The sequence below is a fragment of the Leptinotarsa decemlineata genome, unplaced genomic scaffold, assembly GCF_025532065.1.
Source record: "Leptinotarsa decemlineata unplaced genomic scaffold, Ldec_3_MD MMD2_tig00026299_RagTag_RagTag, whole genome shotgun sequence".
Lineage (NCBI taxonomy): Eukaryota > Metazoa > Arthropoda > Insecta > Coleoptera > Chrysomelidae > Leptinotarsa > Leptinotarsa decemlineata.
In genome coordinates, this window is record NW_027412676.1 from 9,106,715 (window position 1) to 9,125,044 (window position 18,330).

Consider the following 18,330-nt stretch of genomic DNA (forward strand, 5'->3'; position numbering starts at 1 on the left):
AGTCAACCATAGAAAAAAATAGTTTCAACAAAGCAAAGCCCAACTTACTCGACGATAATGAAAATTAATTTTGGAACGTAATAAGAGACCAACAAAAAAGCTTCAAAAAAGAATTAGGTTTAGTGATAAATCAGAACATTTGAAATAAAAAAATTCCGCATAGCAAACAATCTAAAGCAATGGTATTTCCTGTGATAAAGACTCACAATATTCATAATGTATCAAAAAGCTGAAATAAAAATATTAGTTTCTGATAATTGATAGATATCATTGTACCGACTTAAATTTTGAGAGGAGTAACAAGTACAAACCTGAGTCTCAAAACGTTTCCTTGTATTATTGTTTAGTTTATCTCTATCACTACTCATTACAATCAAAACTTCTAAATGGGAATTATGTTCAGTACAATTAGTTTTACTATCAGACCTGGCCAGAAGTGACGGTGGAATATTTTCTTGTCCACCTGCCTTAGAATTTTGTATAATCAGCTGCATATTCTCAGCCAGTTGTTTGATAGTGAACTTATGGTCCTGGAATCTAAAATGTTTTATATTTATAACTTCTATAATATTATATGAAAGTAAAGTATTGGTACTACCTTTCTGTACACAGACTTTTTACTATTACTGTGCCTGGTTCGTTATCTTTCAATATAACAATGTGATTTATTTTCAAATCTGTGACTTGATTCTGGATTTCTGTCAAATTTGAACCCTCTATCAAAGTACATCGCAGATTTGCTTTCCAGAGGTTTCTCAGTACCTATAAAAATACAATAGAGAAAAATAACAGTTAAACTAATCAATTTGTTTGTGTGCCACAGATAATTGGAAGAGCACCTTTATTGCAAAAACTTGCTATTGAAGCTTCTTCTACAGAGATGTTTTTTTGGTGTCCAATCAGCATCAGCACGAAAACCAGAATTACATGTACCAAATAAACGACACTCTTAGTAATTTTGACAAATAATCGTTGATTCCCCGTTTCCCTACTATTTCACCGTTTAACATTTCTCTCAATTCTACATAAATATTTACAACTAGAGCAATACAGTGTAAAAAAAATACAATGAATTCTCTCAAGTACAAACACTTACTTTTGCTTTTTCCTCTACCATCTGTTTCTCTCCAATAGAACAAACTGCTATATCAATACTGTCCATTCTAGGCAACTCCCCAGATGGTTGTCTTTGGAGAGCATCGACCAACCTATCTGACGAAATTGAAACTCCAACGGCACATTGTTTAGTATCTTTGTTGGGACGGAATGGGGCAATCATAGAATCATATCTTCCACCAACAGCTACTACTTCCATCAATTTCTTTTTTTTCTTAGATTTATCATTCTTTGACACTTTTGTTTGAGGTAAGTCCGGACTAATTGAATCCTTTGGCACTTTGTATATAAATTCAAAAATCAACCCAGAGTACCCATTCACTTTGTGTACTAGGCCAGGAGAGACTCGCATGTCAAACTGAAATAATGTCATTTAATGATGGACAAATCAGCCATTTTTCTTTGATAAATTGATTACCATCTGACCAAAAATGTTATAACAGTTACCTTTGACTATAGTGAACTAGACAAATCATAATTTATAGTTACCTAGGATTTGAATTGGATCCACTATCTCCAATGAGAAGAACAAGATAAATGATTTTTCTATTTGCTTAGATGTGGACTTGTGAATGCATTCATGAGGTAGAGCCTTGTCGAACTAACAGATAACTCTAATATTATTTGCTAATTTTGCTACTCGGGAAACTCAATAAACTTATATCTTCTTTTTGTCAATCAATGATATTTAATGAACCCAATGATCTTTGTACTTTCAAAAATATTTTTTCTAATCCGAAGAAATGCAAAGATTTCTGAATGCAGAAGTAGAATATATGTTATATGAGTTAATTTGATGTAAATCAAAGGAAACAGACGTGAACAAAGCACTGAATTCAATATTATAAAAATTGTATACAGTGACATAGTATACAGTTTAAAGAGCCAAAAATATTCCTGCTGGCACGATACACTCATAACGGTATGCTACTCGTTAGTTCCAAACGCGTCCAGTTCGCGCAGATGACGTGAGTGCGAAGCATATCGGGGTTGTAACTTCGTAGACTTGCCTAAATTCAATTTGAATTTCTCACAAGTTCTCTGTTGTGCTGTGAAGTTTAAGAATTATTACGAAATTATTGTCAAGAGTGGTTTTCAAACATTTTTAATCAACTTTTGTCAATTTAGTGTCGTATTCGAAGCTTCAATAATTAAACAAAAATACGAGTAGGTAGGTATATAACTAAGAATGCCTGGTTGTGCGGTTTTTGGTTGTAATAATAACAACAGAGTGACAAAAGGGACTAATATTAAGTATTTTCGATTCCCAAAGAGCAAAGAACTGTCTAAACAATGGATTTCAGCATGTAGGAGGAAGGACAACATCAATTTGAAAAATGGTGTGTATCAATTAAAGCAATGATGATACATAATTTATTAGGTATTCAATGGTTTTCAGCAACTATTTGTTCTATTCATTTCCATAAAGATTGTTTCGAAGATTCATCAGTCAAAGAGCAATCTGGTACTTTTTCAACAAAAAACGCCCGTATTTTGAAAACTGATGCTGTGCCCACTCTGAACCTCTTATTTAAGAGAAAGCAAACTGAAGAATCAGAAAGAACAATTCGTTTTGCTAAAAGGAGAAAATCCACTCTTTTACCAGAGCAACAATTGGAAAATTATGAAGGTAGTGTTTCCACATCACTACAATTAAATACTGAAGAGATAGAACAACCTGAACAAACAAACGTAGATAGTACTTGCAGTACTTCAGTTCAGTCGAATGCACAACAAAATACAGAAAAAGAGAGGTTAGGTTCTTTTATCAATCGAACTTATTGTCACTGTGAATATTGCCTCTAATCGATTTTTTTTCTTTATGCATTTTGAAATTTTTTTCAGAATTGCGGAGTTACGTATAGCAGAACTAGAAGAAAAGGTTGCACATTTGGAATCGTTAAATAGGGAGCTGTGCGATGAAAATTTACAGCTGAAGAAAGATATGGAGACATGCAGAAAATCATTAGAGAAATGTTTTTTGTCTGGTCAAATAGAAAGACTATTGAATCCCCATAAGAATCTTAGAAAGTGGTCAGCAGAGGATATTGCATCTGCCATATCATTGAGAAGTGTTAGTCCAAAGGCCTATCGCTATTTGAGAGCGAACGCATTGCCCCTACCAGCACTCTCTACTTTAAGGAAATGGGCTTCTTCATTCAATCTCAGCCCCGGACTTTTGACCAATGTTATCAATCTCATGCAAAAAATGTCATTTCAATTGAAAGACATTGAAAAGTTATGTGTTCTTTCCTTCGACGAAATTCATTTATCCAATAGGATTGATATAAATAAAAAAGATGAACAAGTGATAGGCCCACATAAGACTTGCCAAACTGTAATGGCACGAGGGCTGATTAGTAACTGGAAGCAACCAGTGTTTTATGATTTTGATCAGCCAATGAAAAAAGAAATTTTAAACCGAATTATATCTGCATTATTCAATGCCGGTTTCACCGTGGTAGCCATAGTAAGTGACATGGGTCCTACGAATATGAAATATTTCTCGGAAATGAATATTGCTCACGATAAGGATTGTTCATTCCCACATCCTTGTAATGAATCTATGAGGATTTTTTTTTGTTTGTCGATGTACCTCATCTAATCAAGTTATTGAGAAATCACTTCATTGATCAAGGATTTTAGTTAAATGGTACATTTATGGATAAATCCTGTTTCGAAAGTCTCCTGGATATATCTACATCAGAGCTTTCTATAGTACATAAAGTCACCAAGTACCATATCGAATTGAAGGGAACTGAAAGACAAAAAGTTAGGCCAGCAGTGCAACTGTTCTCTAATTCTGTTTCGAAGGCAGTTTCATATTGTGGAAAAAGCGGATTAATGCCATCAGAGTTACCCTGGGAACAAGTATCAGACTTCGTTCAGATCATTAACAGATGGTTTGAAGTTATGAATTCGAAAACGAAAATAAGGGCTAACGAACCATCTAAAAACGCATTTGGTATAAATTTAGAGGATCAGAAAAAAGTACTAGAAAAAACTTCCAATGTGATTAAAATTGTTGAGCTCTTCCTTTATCTTCAGAAGAGGCACTCTGATGTCCAATATATTCTTACTACACGACTGAATCAGGATATTCTGGAAAACTTCTTTTCTTACATGAGAGGGATGGGGTCATCTAATGATCATCCAAATCCTCTGGATTTCATTTATAGAATGCGTTGGTTCATTTTGGGAAAACACTCAGCATCAGTTTTCACTGAGAACAGGAATACCGAAGAAACCGGAGAGCAATGTTTAATCCAACCTCTAGAACAAACTTCAGAACATCCTGAGTTTGAAGAGTTAAACTGCATTACTGCTGATATGTTTGGGAATATATCAACGGGAGCGGAATGTCTGGAAAACTCCCGGGAATTCCAAGATGAAGAAAATTTGATTCCTTATTCCTTTATAAATCCATGTTATGAAAAATGTCACACTGATGGACCAGATATGTCGCAAGAGGCGTTGGAGTTACTCGGATTGAAAGAAAAAATAAACAATGACTCATTAACTTATATAGCGGGTTATGTGGCTCATAAATTCAAGAAAAAATATAATTTGGGAACGGAAGTTCTTCCAGCTTCTTCCAAAGATTTGGATTGGTTGCAATTCATATCAAGGGGAGGTCTTCTAAGACCCAATAAGTCATTCCTTCAAGCAGCACAAATAATGGAAACCGAATTTCAGAAAGTGCATGGAAATACATTATCCAGAGAAAAAGGTATCTTCAAAACTTTAACGCAAAGAACCATAGAAAAGATAGAAAACCCAATACCATACGATGCATTACATTGTTTGTGCAGAACAAGTACCTATATAAGATTGCGGGAGATTAACAAACAAATAAGTTTCCATAATTTGAAAAAAAGGATGGAAAAAAAATTAATAAGTTCGTAAATCAACGAAAGAAAACTCGATGAATTACCAAAATAGCTTCTATCTCATTTTGTAGCTCGTTGTCATATATCTTGTTACTTCAAATAATTAGAATATGGAAAATTTGACCCACGTGCAATTCATCTTTTTTGAAAACAAAAGTACTTCAAAAAATATGTATTTTATTACCTAGCCGATTGAATTTGTCAAAAATATTGTCAAAAGTCGGAAATATCATCACAGTATGTATCACCCTCGGTTTCATCAATAGGGTGAGAAAATGACTCATAATTTTAGTATTCAGTAGACTCAGGAAACAAATATACCTACTTCTGAAAAAATCAACGTGTATGTATTTATGCATCAAGACTAATAATTCCATTTTCATGCGAAAATGCCTGGAGATATTCGACCGAATCTCATTCTCCTTCTAATGAATTGTGCGTTGTCTGGCTCCGTGCTTCGCAGTGACGTCACAAGTCAGGACAGAGCAAACAGAGATGCGCGTCGGCATACCGTTATGAGTGTATCGTGCCTGCTGGATATTTGTAAGATGTTCTATGATTATCTCATGATTGAATATATCATCTATCAATACCCCTGGTATTTTGATCATGATAAAAATACAATTGAAACCAACTTACCTTCACACCAAAAGCCTGTATGTAATAAATAACAAGTTTCAGATCCTGCAATATTTTTTTGGCTAATTTACCAGCTTCTGTTCTATTCCTAGTGATTTTTTCAAAATGGTCAAAACTTTTGGACACTTCAATATCGGAGTTGATAAAACTGAATAACAAATTTATCATGTTATCCGGTAACTTTAAGTATATAAAAAAATCTTGCAAATCAGATTTAGATATTTTTCCTTCCTGAAAATTTTTGCAATATTACTTGATGAATTATATTCTTCCTATTAACAATGTAAAACCAAAATTATTATTACCTGATAATCATATAACTTTCTGTGTACTTCATTATGACCATCTTTAATTCCACAATGTTGGAAAATCGCCAACAGTAGCTTTGTATGGTTCAGTCTTATGATAAAGCAATCTTTCTCAGAACCAAATATGTAATTCAATATTTCTGACACTATGTAGACAATCTCTGCATCTGGCATTAGACTATCTGAAATGACATATTATATATATATATATATATATATATATATATATATATATATATATATATATATATATATATATATATATAACATGGTGCCACACACCTGAGGTTGCAGTCACAATATCAAACGCACAGTGAACTTGTTCTTTTGGATGGGCCCCTAAAAGTTTTCTCTCTGTGAACACTCTGTCGATAGAATATCGTCTCAAAGTTGTAATTTCATTACAAGCTACATATTTTGCAAAGGGAACCCTAAGGTCGTAAGATAAACAAACAATACATCCGTGGTGATCCATCAGTTTCACACAATTGTCAAAGTTTTCATAGAATTTGTTTCTTGGTATCAGAAGTGGAGTTATCAAGTTTTGCCCACCATGTTGCTCAAATATCTGTAAAATTCGAATATACAGAAATTACATTAAATATATGGTTGACTTTTCTGCGTTTATAAAAAATAGAATTACAGATCACACTGATGTAGTTAGTTGAACGCTGATCTTTTATAATTGAATTATGATGTGAAATAAAATTGAAAAGGCATAAAGAAAATGTTACACTTTTTCAGAATTTCTCATTCAATAAAGTTAATATCGAGTTATATATCAATGAAAATAAATAAATAGAAAGGATTTTATTTAAAAAATGTATCTCTCCTAGAAAATACTTCCTTTTGATAAAAAACATTCCCGCATAAACAAGCACTTGCAAATGCTTATGTAGGAGAAAAATCCTGAGTTGCATATAGGTATTTGATAAACACCTAGAAGTATTTCCACTGAGGTGGTCCCTGAGTTGCATATAGGTAACTTGATAAATCCATGATGATAATTGAACAATTTTCTCATTTTTTTAACGCCTTTCGCTAGAACCATAGCTTTATTGTTATTACATTTACAACCGATGAAGCTACGGCGATGGCTAAACGCGACTACAATAAAAATAATTTGTGAAAGTTGTTTAATAATTATCATATAATTAATTTTCATCAAATAACGGGTCAGTCCATTCATAATACCTAGAAGTATTTCACAAGAATGTAACAAAAGCTTACAGTTAATAATAAATTGAAATGCCTACAATCAGTAATAAATTAAAACTATTATTACCTTCACACAAATTTTTCTCACAAATTCCCGAAGTTGCAATCGCTCTAGAGAAAGTCCTTTCTCAAATAAGTCTTTGTTAGGATTCTTAGGTTGGTCAAAGCAAGATTTTATGAGAGACTGATAGCCTTGGAGTTCACGGTGATTCAATGTATGGGTCACTAAATCTCTAAATTTAAGATCATCTAATACTGCAGGGGGCATGTACTGAGACTTAGAGATTTCCATACAGGTAGGACGTTTTGATGTATCATGAGTGAGCAACCACCTGAAACAAAAGACTAGTGATTTTATTGATAATGAGTTATGAACTTTACCACAAACTGAAATACTAAAGTAAAAGTACCTGATGAAAACAATTTGTTTCTCGGTCAATATTGTAGAGGCATCTTTTGGGAATATTATTTCTTTTGACCTTAAAGCTTTCAATATTTCGATTCTTTCCATGCCTGTATTTATCGATCTATAACACATCTCAAAGAGAATAATCCCTGAAAACGAGCCAACCAACTTAATTCATCCAAAACAAACACGAGATGCCAACTTGGTTTCAGTTTCACCTTTTACCTTAATTCTTGTTTGAAAATTTTTATGAGATTAGTTTTTGTTTAGTAGCATGTTTAATATTAGTTGCTACAGAAAAAAACATTTATATTATTTGTCTTTCAACTGAAACAATTATATTATTAATCACTTTAGAATGAAAATAAATTGAAAACAATTATGATTCAATATGTAACATTATGAATTTAACATGTTTATACTATCTGCTTCTTACCTAAACTATAAATATCGACTTTTTCATTGTAAATTTTAGTTTTGGAACTAATCTCTGGAGCTGCATATAGAGCGGTACCTACATAGCCTGTTTTACTTTCATCTGCAGTGTCTTCTTTATCAACTTTTTCTGGACTGTTGGATGAAGTGTTCTCAGTTGGTTTTGATATTATACTTGTAGTAGCCAGCCCAAAATCGCCAATTTTAACGTGATCTCCAGAATCCAAAAAAATATTAGCTGGTTTCAGATCTCTGTGTATCATACCCTGTAGGTGAATATGGGATAAGCCTAATAAATAAAAAGTAATATATGCTGTAATGAAGCGTATGAAAAAATTTCCATTAAAATTTAGTCCAATCCATGATTACCATAGAAAATATATACATTTTTACGGTGGTTATATTTCTGGTAAAATTAGCGTCCTCACATAATACACTTATTTTACTAATTAATATGAATATTACTGGAGTTTTTCCTAACACCAACACCTCGACACGTGTTTCGATCACCAAATGATCATCTTCAAAAGGAAGATTAAACTAATAATGCTTACAATGCTGTCCCTATTTTTACCATAGATACATGTTCCAGGTACCTGCGTCTTGAGTGTCTTAAATCAATTTTACAATTTGCCGAATCTACTTGTCTTAAATTAAATTAAATTAATGTAATAGTCTATTACATAAGGACACATTGTAAAATAGATAAGGCAAATTGTAAAATTAATTTAAGACACTCAAGACGCAGGTAACTGAAACAGGTATCTATGGTAAAAATAGGGATAGCATTGTATGACTGATCTTCCTCTTGAAGATGATCACTTGGTGATCGAAACACGTGTCGAGGTGTTAAAATAACGGTTTGGTGTTAGGAAAAAATCCCAGTAATATTCATTACTACACCAAACAGTTCCAAACAGTGCACCACAAGTAATTATTATGACTTCACAAGTTGTATCAGAAAGAATCACTGTAAAAATTGTTGTTTTATATGATGGAATCGGCCGATTCTTAACGAAAGTCCATAACTAACGTATTCTAAAAACACTTTATTGTGAGATTTTCACTAGACAGTTTTACAAAAACGCAACACGTGTTTCGCCATACACGCCATACATTACCTCGGGCGTGTATGGCAAAACACGTGTTGCGTTTTTGTAAAACTGTCTAGTGAAAATCTCACAAATTGGTTTTAGAATACGTTCGTTATGTTATTCAAGTCAACCGCTTAAAATTAATTCAAACTCCAATCAAGAACGGCTATCCAGCGCTTGTGCCTTTGCTACAATTTTGAAACTTGACGAGCAATAATCAAAATGTGGCTTTATGATTGGATTATATACAGTATTTTGGTTTCATAGTTTTGTCAGAAAACAACTTATCAATACAGTTTATATGTATGATTTTCACTATAAGGGTTTTACAAAAATCCTAACACGTGTTTCGCCATACAATAGCTTCTTCAAGCATAAACTCTTGAAGTCTTGAACTCAAACGCTTGAAGAAGTTATTGTATAGCGAAACACGTGTCGCGGTTTTTGTAAAACCCTTATAGTGAAAATCATACAAATAAACTGTATTGATTAGTTGTTTAATATGGATTTTCATCAAGTATCGGCCAGTTCTATTCAATTCGTCAGAAAAATATATCTTTAAAATGTCTGCCGAGTAATTCATTGAAATCAACATACGAGTATAAATAACAAAAACAAAAGTGGTCTGAGATCAAATTCATGCAGAATCAAAGCTTTTATATGATACTTTCTAATGTTATGTTGGAAGATTGGAGAAATTGGAAAAATCCAACCTCATACACAAGTCAATAAATATATTCTCGGACAGTCAAGCGGCATTGGAAGCTCTTGGCTCCTACCGAGCAACGTCTAATTGATACCAAATTGCCAAAAACGACTCTTCTTAATAGGAACACTTGACAGATTGTCTCTGGTCTTGCCATATTGGCCTGGAAAGCACTGAGGCTGCTGACTCCCTTGCAAGCAGCTTCTTCAGGCCAGAACCTGTCATTGGCATCGCTTTAGGCTTTGCCAAACAAAGAATGAACACCTGGATGGCAAGAAGATTTATGGACTTTTGGCTGAATCTTCCAGCTGGATTTATTTGGTCGAGTGTAAATAGGTGAGAGCCGCAGGTTGCGGTGGAGGGTCGAATAGGCCCACTCACTTTGAACCTAACCTAACAGTAATCCAGGACAAGAATTTGAGGGTCCCGGTGAAGACTGACCCATCACAAACGGTTCAGTTCCATATGACTTTTAATGATTCAAAAAGTATTCGAAAGGTTAAAAATTTTTGAACGACTGACAGAAATTGTCACGTTTCGAGGTCTGTTCTTCTTTGTTTTTGCGCAGAGGGAAAAATTCACCATGGTTACTGTATGGTGGTTAACGGCTGTTATGATTCACTATAACTTTCTGCAACTGGGCCAAACCATCACAGTAGAGTCCTATTGTGAGGAAATCGACGAAATGTATCAAAAATTGCGTAAGCAGCAGTCGGCACTAGTCAACAGAAGACTTCCGATCCTGCTCCACGACAACGCCCGTCCGCACGTTTTACGAATCACCGTCCAGAAATTAAACGAATAAGTAAAAATAATTTACGGGCCATCTGAGGTCGGGAAGTGGAAGAGGGTGAGTTTTTAGGGGGAAAACAATTAGGCGATTTTCGGCAAAACTACAAGTCCTATGGAAAAAAGTTGAAAGACAAAGTTGCGAGTAATAAAAAAATCTGCAACTTTTGTACTCACACTTTCTTCACATAACCTCAAAATTTATGCGAGAAATTCAAATGACCGATTTTTTGGTTTTTTATTTTTATATTCTACAAACGTATTTTTTCTTCTCCCTATTTGGTGAAAAATTTTTTATATCCCAAACACACTGTAATTTTTTGGATCTAAAATATTAATTATTTTCCTTATTTTGATTTAATATCGAAAAAGTGCCCTGATTTTCAATCGATAATTTTCACGTCAAAATATCTGTTTTTTTCAAAAAAATCTTTGTACTTCCACACTTCTGCGAGAGTAACTACTCTGCCTTAGTATCAAAAAGTTTGTCAAACGCGATTTTTCTGATAAATGACAGCAAGTTATAACAATTTATTGCATCAAATAATGGGGAATATCTAAGACATTTGACGTGGAGGAATTCTCAATAGAATGCCATGGCGGATGTCTTAAAATTGATATAACTGATCTACAAATAACTCACCCTCTACTATCTCCCTGAACAATCTCTGATAACGGTCTTTGTCAAGGTACAAATTGTTTGCAATAGCTGTTTGTAAATTACTTTTTTCACAAAATTCCATCTGTATATACATAAAATTAATTTGATTCACTATTTCCTTAGATTTTGCATTGGTCACTGGATCTATTGTTGAAGATTCAAATGAAGTGCTACTTTTTGATAACTCTTCAGAATTGTGTTCCATCTCAGTATTAATTGAATCAGAATCTCTTTCAAATACTATGTCATCTGAATCAGAATCCTCCAGCTGAAATCTGAAAGTTTTCCAATAGTTCCCTCTCTGAGAAAGTAGACGTTACAAAACTCACCCTGATTCGGAAAGTTCATCTTCATCACTAGATTCGTCATCAGGAGGTACAAAATGCCCCTGAGACACACTGTCATATGTTACAGAAAATTCCACACTTTTCACAGTCGGAGCAAAAGCTTCAAGATGTTCATTTAAATTCAACTGAAATCAAAGAAATACAAAGATTATGAAAATCTGTCATTGAAATCAATCTGGCTAAGTATGTGAATTAATTTTTTTGAGAAATTCAACTTTAGTGTCACAGTTCAATGATACGTGGGTGTTATAGCCTCAATATCAATAATTCACTGATTCATCCACGAATTCAATAAACTGTATTCGTTTGAAAATATCCTTGTTGAACGAAATTGCAGTAACGTTAGTTACAAATACAAAGTGGTATAAAAACATGGAAAGTTTTAATTCTCATTTTTCATTGTTTATTTAAAAAAAAAAAACTTTCATTGTGAATAAAAGTGTTTTTCACCGTAAAAAAAATAGTTTTTTTCATTGCCGAAATAATTCATAGCAATAAGAGAGACCCACAGAATTTGCAGTTCGGCCAGTTCTCATCGAAATAAGGAAAATATTTACATTTGAAGAAAACCGGCATTTTTTTAAATAAGTTTATCCAATTCAGGAGGTGAAAAACTCATTCAATTCAAGTGGACCAGTTCAACTGAAAGCTAAGTATTCTTGAAATATATCTTTTATATATAAAATACATATTTTGTTCATTTTAAATAACTTGCATATAATCATTCTTTTCTTTATGGTTAATTCTGTAGTTGCATATCATTCATTTCAGTGACTACTAACGATGTCCCTTCTCTTGATAACAAATTCTGTAAAATTTGTGAAAAATCCTTTAAAACAACGAAAGATCTCAAAATTCATAATGGTAGAGTTCATAAAATTTCGAATACAAAATCTTTGAATGAATCAGCTTTCACACGAGCTGTCGATTATGTTATGTTGCCTCATTCTAATAAAGATGCTTCATTTAATACTACGTTTCATGAAAAATTATTCTCATTGAAACGATCCAGTCACATTATAAAAAGGATTCCTAAATATGGCAAGAAATTGCTCTGCCTCTGCCCTATGCAAAATTATAGAAGAATGTTTACATACAAACTCTCCAACAAGCTGGGAAAACTTGTTAACTTTCTTCATCCACAAGGACTCTCGTAGATCTTCTCTCGCATCTCTTATAAAGAAAAACATCAAACTTCTTAATTCCAAGACCAATGTCATTCCATCTCAGATCGATAAAAGGAAATATAACCAAAACTTTTCTAAGCTTGTTTTGAGTAAAATACCTGATGGTGACATTAGGTCAGCTACCAGAATCTTGAGCTCAAGTGATATGTTGGCCGAATATGATGAATCCACACTTTCAGTTCTCCTATCAAAACACCCTCGATCAGATTCCTTCACACATTCTCTGGATTCGCAACCACCACACAATTTTTCAGAGTTTCCGATGTTCCAATTTTCAGAACATGAAGTATCGGAGGCAATTAAATCTTTTCGTTCTGGTTCTGCTGGTGGTTCAGATTCTTCCCGCCCTAGCCATATGCAAGACCTCATTAGTCACAGCTCTGGAAATTCAGGACAGACACTTTCTTCTGTTACAAAATTATGTAACTTCATTTTTAGTGGTAGGGTTTCTCCAGAAATTTGACCTATAGTTTTTGGCGCTTCACTGTGTGCTCTTCGGAAAAAGGATGGAGGAGTAAGACCGATTGCCGTCGGTACCTTTTATCGTCGATTGGTAGCTAAACTTGGTTGTATGAGGATTAAAGACGAACTAGGATCAATGTTACGTCCGCTACAGTTTAGTTTCGGTACTGCATGTGGATGTGAAGCTGTTGCTCATGCTGCTGGTAGATATATTAATCTTCATCCAAATCCCGATTCAAAAATTTTCCTGAAAATAGACTTCAAAAATGCCTTCAACATGATTGATAGAAACATATTGCTTCGTATGGTTAAATATTCGTTTCCAGGATTATATCCCTTCTTAAGTCAGTGTTATAAATCAGCTTCCTATTTGAGTTTTGGTGAACATCTGATTTTGTCTGAGAGTGGTGTTCAACAAGGTGATCCCTTAGGACCTGCTCTTTTTTGTCTGACCATCAACGAACTCACTAGAAGCTTATCATCCGAATTTAATTGTTGGTATTTGGACGATGAACTTCCAAAACTCGTTGTATTTTTTCTTTTGAAAAATTGTCTGGCGATTCCAAAACTCATGTACGCCCTCAGATGTTCCCCCACTCGGTCAAGTCAGTTAGAGCTTGACGAATTTGATAATTTACTTCGCAACACGACGGAATATGTTACAAACAATCATTTCAATAATGATTCATGGCTCCAAGCAACGCTTCCTGTAAACCTTGGCGAACTAGGGCTACGATCGGTTTCTTCCTTATCTTTACCAGCTTTTCTTTCATCAGTCAATAGTGTTTCTGATCTTATCAATTCTATACTTCCTTCCATATTCATCAATATCAAAGACGTTTTTAATGCTGAAGGTGAATCACTTTGGCATGCCGCAACTAATATTGCTCCTCCTACAGATAAAAAGAAAATACAAAGTGCATGAGACTGACCTCTTATGAACATTATAACTGATAAACTTCGGAAATCTACAAGTGTATATGATAAGGCTCGTCTGAAAGCAGCAATGATCAAGGAATCGGGTGCTTGGCTGGATGCTTTACCTATTACATTTCTTGGAACACTATTAGACGACGAATCTTTCAGAACAGCAGTAGGACTTAGGATGGGTTCATCTATTTGTGTGCCTCATACTTGTGTTTGCGGTAGTATAGTTGATGAGAAAGGTACACATAGTTTAAGTTGCAGGAGAAGTGCAGGGCGTACATCTCGACATCACCAAGTGAACGACATATTGAAACGAGCTATGTTGTCAGCGGATGTTCCTGCCATTCTGGAACCCTTAGGTACCAGTCGAGATGATGGTAAACGACCAGATGGTATGTCTCTCATACCATGGAAATACGGTAAACCTGTGGTGTGGGACTTCACTTGCGTTGACACGGACATTGGCAGATCAAGATCTTCAGATGATGTAGTGCTGCAGGTTTCTCCGGATTTTCCTGCAGCTGAAAAAGCAAATGCGCCACTGTAATCAATGAAGTCGCCCCGGAGCGCCAATTAATTTTTATTGTTGTTTTTATTTTTATCGTTATATTTATATTAATATTTATATGCTAATGAATAATTAGTCTATTTCATTATTTATATCTATCATATATATTTGAAATGAAAGGGGGAGTAGGATAAATCCATTTTGCATTTTTTATTATAACAATATTTTCAAAACGTTATGTATCACATTGGCTGAAAAGTCCCGGGGCTAAGAAAAAAAAACGCGTTTCATTTCGTTAAAAATTGAATCTTTCCGTTGTAGATAATCTTTTTAAATGAATTACTAAAATACTGGGAAATTTATGGATTGATAAGGACTTTGTGCATTTTATTCTTTCCTTGCACCTCGAACACGTTGGTTTTTCATCTCCATCCAGAGTTTCCTCTCTTGTGAAGGAATCCAGGCATTGTGACAAACTCAATTGGTCAGTTTTTTGTGGTATGGCGAGAGACAAATCCCAGAAAGGACCGAAGGTTACCAAAGAGTGTCCACAGTGTGTGCACTTTATAGTGGATTTTAATTGACCAACGAAATTGTCTACAATTTTAGAGTTGTTTATGTTTAAATATCTCAGCCAGGACTCTTGCGCTTTTCCGGTGTCACTCAAATTTTCGTCAATCTCCGTTAAGATCGGTTTAGGTTTCTCAGTAATTCTATTGAGGTCCTCATGTGAACCTTCTAAAAGATATTGAAGGAATTCCTGAGCATCTTGATGGGCAGAGCCCATGAATCGAAGGGCAAATTTTTGAATCTGACTTTTCAAGTAAGCCGTGTTTATTACTCTATCAGATGAATCTTCTGACCACAATTCCTTGATAACTTCTGCGAACGCTTTGATCAAGGCATCTTTCATAGTAGTATTGATATCTTCTATGTATGTATCATTTTTTAAATATTCCAGCAACCATCTCGTGTTTGATAAACATTGGATTACACTGTTCATGAAACAGGTGTTTCCGATATTTTTCAACCTATTAAACCCAAGAGTTCTCACTGAAGAATGTATCACTGAACTGATGTTGTAACTGTTGATTCTACGTTTGCCACTGCTGTCTTCTTCTGAGTAATCACGGATTTGATGATTCACCCTTCCATTGGATCGGTGAGATATGGAATTAGAAGCTGAACTGTCCAAAACTGAATTGGATATGGCTAATGTATTGAATTTGGTAGAAGAAGATAATTCTAGAACTTGATCATATTTCTCAGTATCTTCTGATGGAAACTTATGGGAAGTAATATAAGAAATATGGGAGGTGTTATCCCGGCTGATATCAAGGCCCTTTTTATGATGTCGTTGACTTGGTGATGTTTTGGAAAATGTCCATAACTCTTTCTGCAGCTCAAACCATGAGTACATTTTTCATTTACCTCACCACCACAAATACATTTATGAGGAGTACAAATATCTAAACCCAATCTGAGTCCAATGGCTACCCTGAAAGTATCATTATATAATAGTGTTCCCAGAGTAGCAACAGGCAATGCGTTCAACCAAGCACCAGATTCTTTATTATTGACGGCTTTGAGGCGAGCTTTTTCAGAGGGAGATGACAAAGATGAATTGATTGAATCAGAAGTAATTTCTAGTAAATGTTCGTCCCATGCTTTCTTTAGTGATTTGAGATCCGTAGGCACATGACATCCGCCTTCGATAGCTAAATTGTCTATTATGTTGGTAAAGGAGACTGGAAGTATCATTTCTATCAATTGCGAAACACTGTTGATGGAAGACATAAATGCTGGTAAAGCCAGCGATGATGCTGAGCACAGACCCAACCCTCAACAATTCACAGGCAATGTTGCTTGAGACCAAGAAATATCAGTGAAAGAGCTCTTGGTAACATTTTCAATTATGTTACGTAGGTGATCATCAAACGTGTTAAGGCAAGGAGAATATCTTAGAGTATAGAGTAGTTTAGGAATGGAACAATTTTTCAACAAAAAAAGGAAGTATGCATTGGCAAATCATATAAACGGGTGGAAATCAAGTCAAGGGAATCTATTTTGTTCTGCAAACTTTCGCATAGAGCTTCCATAGTGAGAGGGGCACCAAGTAGTTCCCATTTGGATTTTTCCATTAGTTTTATAACAGGAACAATTTCCATAATGTCGGCAAGAGATTCTGATTCAAGACTTGAATTGGAAATTAATTCACATTTATCGAAGTTGAGTTCAAGAGCAATTTGTTTTGAACTGTTAATAATTATCTCCAAATCCTTCAATAGAATGTGAATATCATCTCCACTGCATCCGTCATCCAGATACCAACAGTTGAATTCTGAATTCAGTTTTCTAGTTAGCTCTTGAATAGTTAGGCAGAAAAGTGCAGGTCCTAAAGGATCGCCTTGTTGAACACCTCTCAATCAAATGTTCACCAAAATTCAAAAAACTTGGAAATCTGTAGCATTGATATATAAAAGGGTATAGGTCTGGCAAACACTCTTGTGACCGTTGTAACATCAAATTTCTGTCAATCATGTTGAATGTGTTTTTAAAATCCAGCTTGAGAAAATTTTTGATAACGAATTTGGATGTTGATGGATATATCTGAGTGCTGCATGGGCGATTGCTTCGCATCCCCCAGGAGTAAAATGGACCCAAGGTCTTCTTTAATCCGATAACAACCTAGTTTGGCCACTAATCGGCGAAAGAAAGTACCGATGGCAATGGGACGTATTCCTCCGTCTTTCTTTTTAAGAACACAGAGAGATGCACCGTAAAGGATTGGACAAATCTCTGGATTAACTCTCCCAGATAATAAGAGATTACAAAGATCTGTCACAGAAGTAAGCAGTTTATCTCTAGAATTACCAGCACTATAACTAAGAAGGTCTTGTATGTGACTTGGACGAAAGCCGTCTAGTCCTCCAACTGATCCAGTGCGGAACATTTTCACTGTTGCAAGAATAAGTTGTTCAGAAACTTGAAACTTTGAATTGCTTGTTTGATCAAGTGAAGGTTCAGATGAATTTGATACTGAGTTGGCTTGTGGATGTTTAAGAATGAGTTTCGATAAAATATCATTGTCATAATCAGCGAGAGTATCATTAGAACTAAGAATCTTGATAGCAGATGAAATATCGCACTCTTCAACCTTATTTAAAATAATTTTTGAGATATTTTATTTGAAGCAGGTGATTAGTTATTCATCGTTTTGATGTTTCTCTTCATCAATGTTGTTAGAGATATTTTTCTCTTTTCTTTCGAAAATTCCATAGAGAGAACCTTAAATGTAAAGGTAAGTAGATTTTCCCAACTGGAAAAGGACTTCTGCATTACACATTCATCGATGACTTCAGATAAGGCGGATGCTACGCATGTTCTAGCTGATCTGGGAATTCTCCTCACAATATTAGTGGAGTTCTTTAAAGCAGCAAATCTTTTGAACAATGATAATGTAACTTGTCCTGTTTTATTCGGGTCATTACTGGAATTTTCAATTAGTGAATCCTTTGACATCAAAGTGCTATTTTGTGAATTTGACATTGACGTTTTGTGTATTTTTCCATTATGAATTTTTAGGCTGGTTTTGAATCTGAATGATTTATGGCAAGTTGTACAAACATTACCCATG

At 34.5% G+C, this 18,330-nt stretch overlaps 1 protein-coding gene across 3 annotated transcripts in view; it reads right to left on the minus strand.

Annotated features, from left to right (window-relative positions):
* The window catches only part of Gcn2 (eukaryotic translation initiation factor 2 alpha kinase Gcn2), a 45,419-nt gene that overhangs the window by 4,409 nt on the left and 22,680 nt on the right, over nucleotides 1–18,330 (minus strand). For all 3 annotated transcript variants that reach the window (XM_074180549.1, XM_074180548.1, XM_074180550.1), the window contains 11 exons: nucleotides 11,592–11,734; nucleotides 11,245–11,537; nucleotides 8,014–8,301; nucleotides 7,582–7,726; nucleotides 7,239–7,503; nucleotides 6,236–6,521; nucleotides 5,951–6,135; nucleotides 5,646–5,876; nucleotides 1,097–1,474; nucleotides 599–762; nucleotides 312–537 (listed from right to left, as the gene is read on the minus strand). In XM_074180549.1, the coding sequence (XP_074036650.1) occupies nucleotides 312–537; nucleotides 599–762; nucleotides 1,097–1,474; nucleotides 5,646–5,876; nucleotides 5,951–6,135; nucleotides 6,236–6,521; nucleotides 7,239–7,503; nucleotides 7,582–7,726; nucleotides 8,014–8,301; nucleotides 11,245–11,537; nucleotides 11,592–11,734 (2,604 nt within the window). The remainder of the gene's footprint in view (nucleotides 1–311; nucleotides 538–598; nucleotides 763–1,096; nucleotides 1,475–5,645; nucleotides 5,877–5,950; nucleotides 6,136–6,235; nucleotides 6,522–7,238; nucleotides 7,504–7,581; nucleotides 7,727–8,013; nucleotides 8,302–11,244; nucleotides 11,538–11,591; nucleotides 11,735–18,330) is intronic.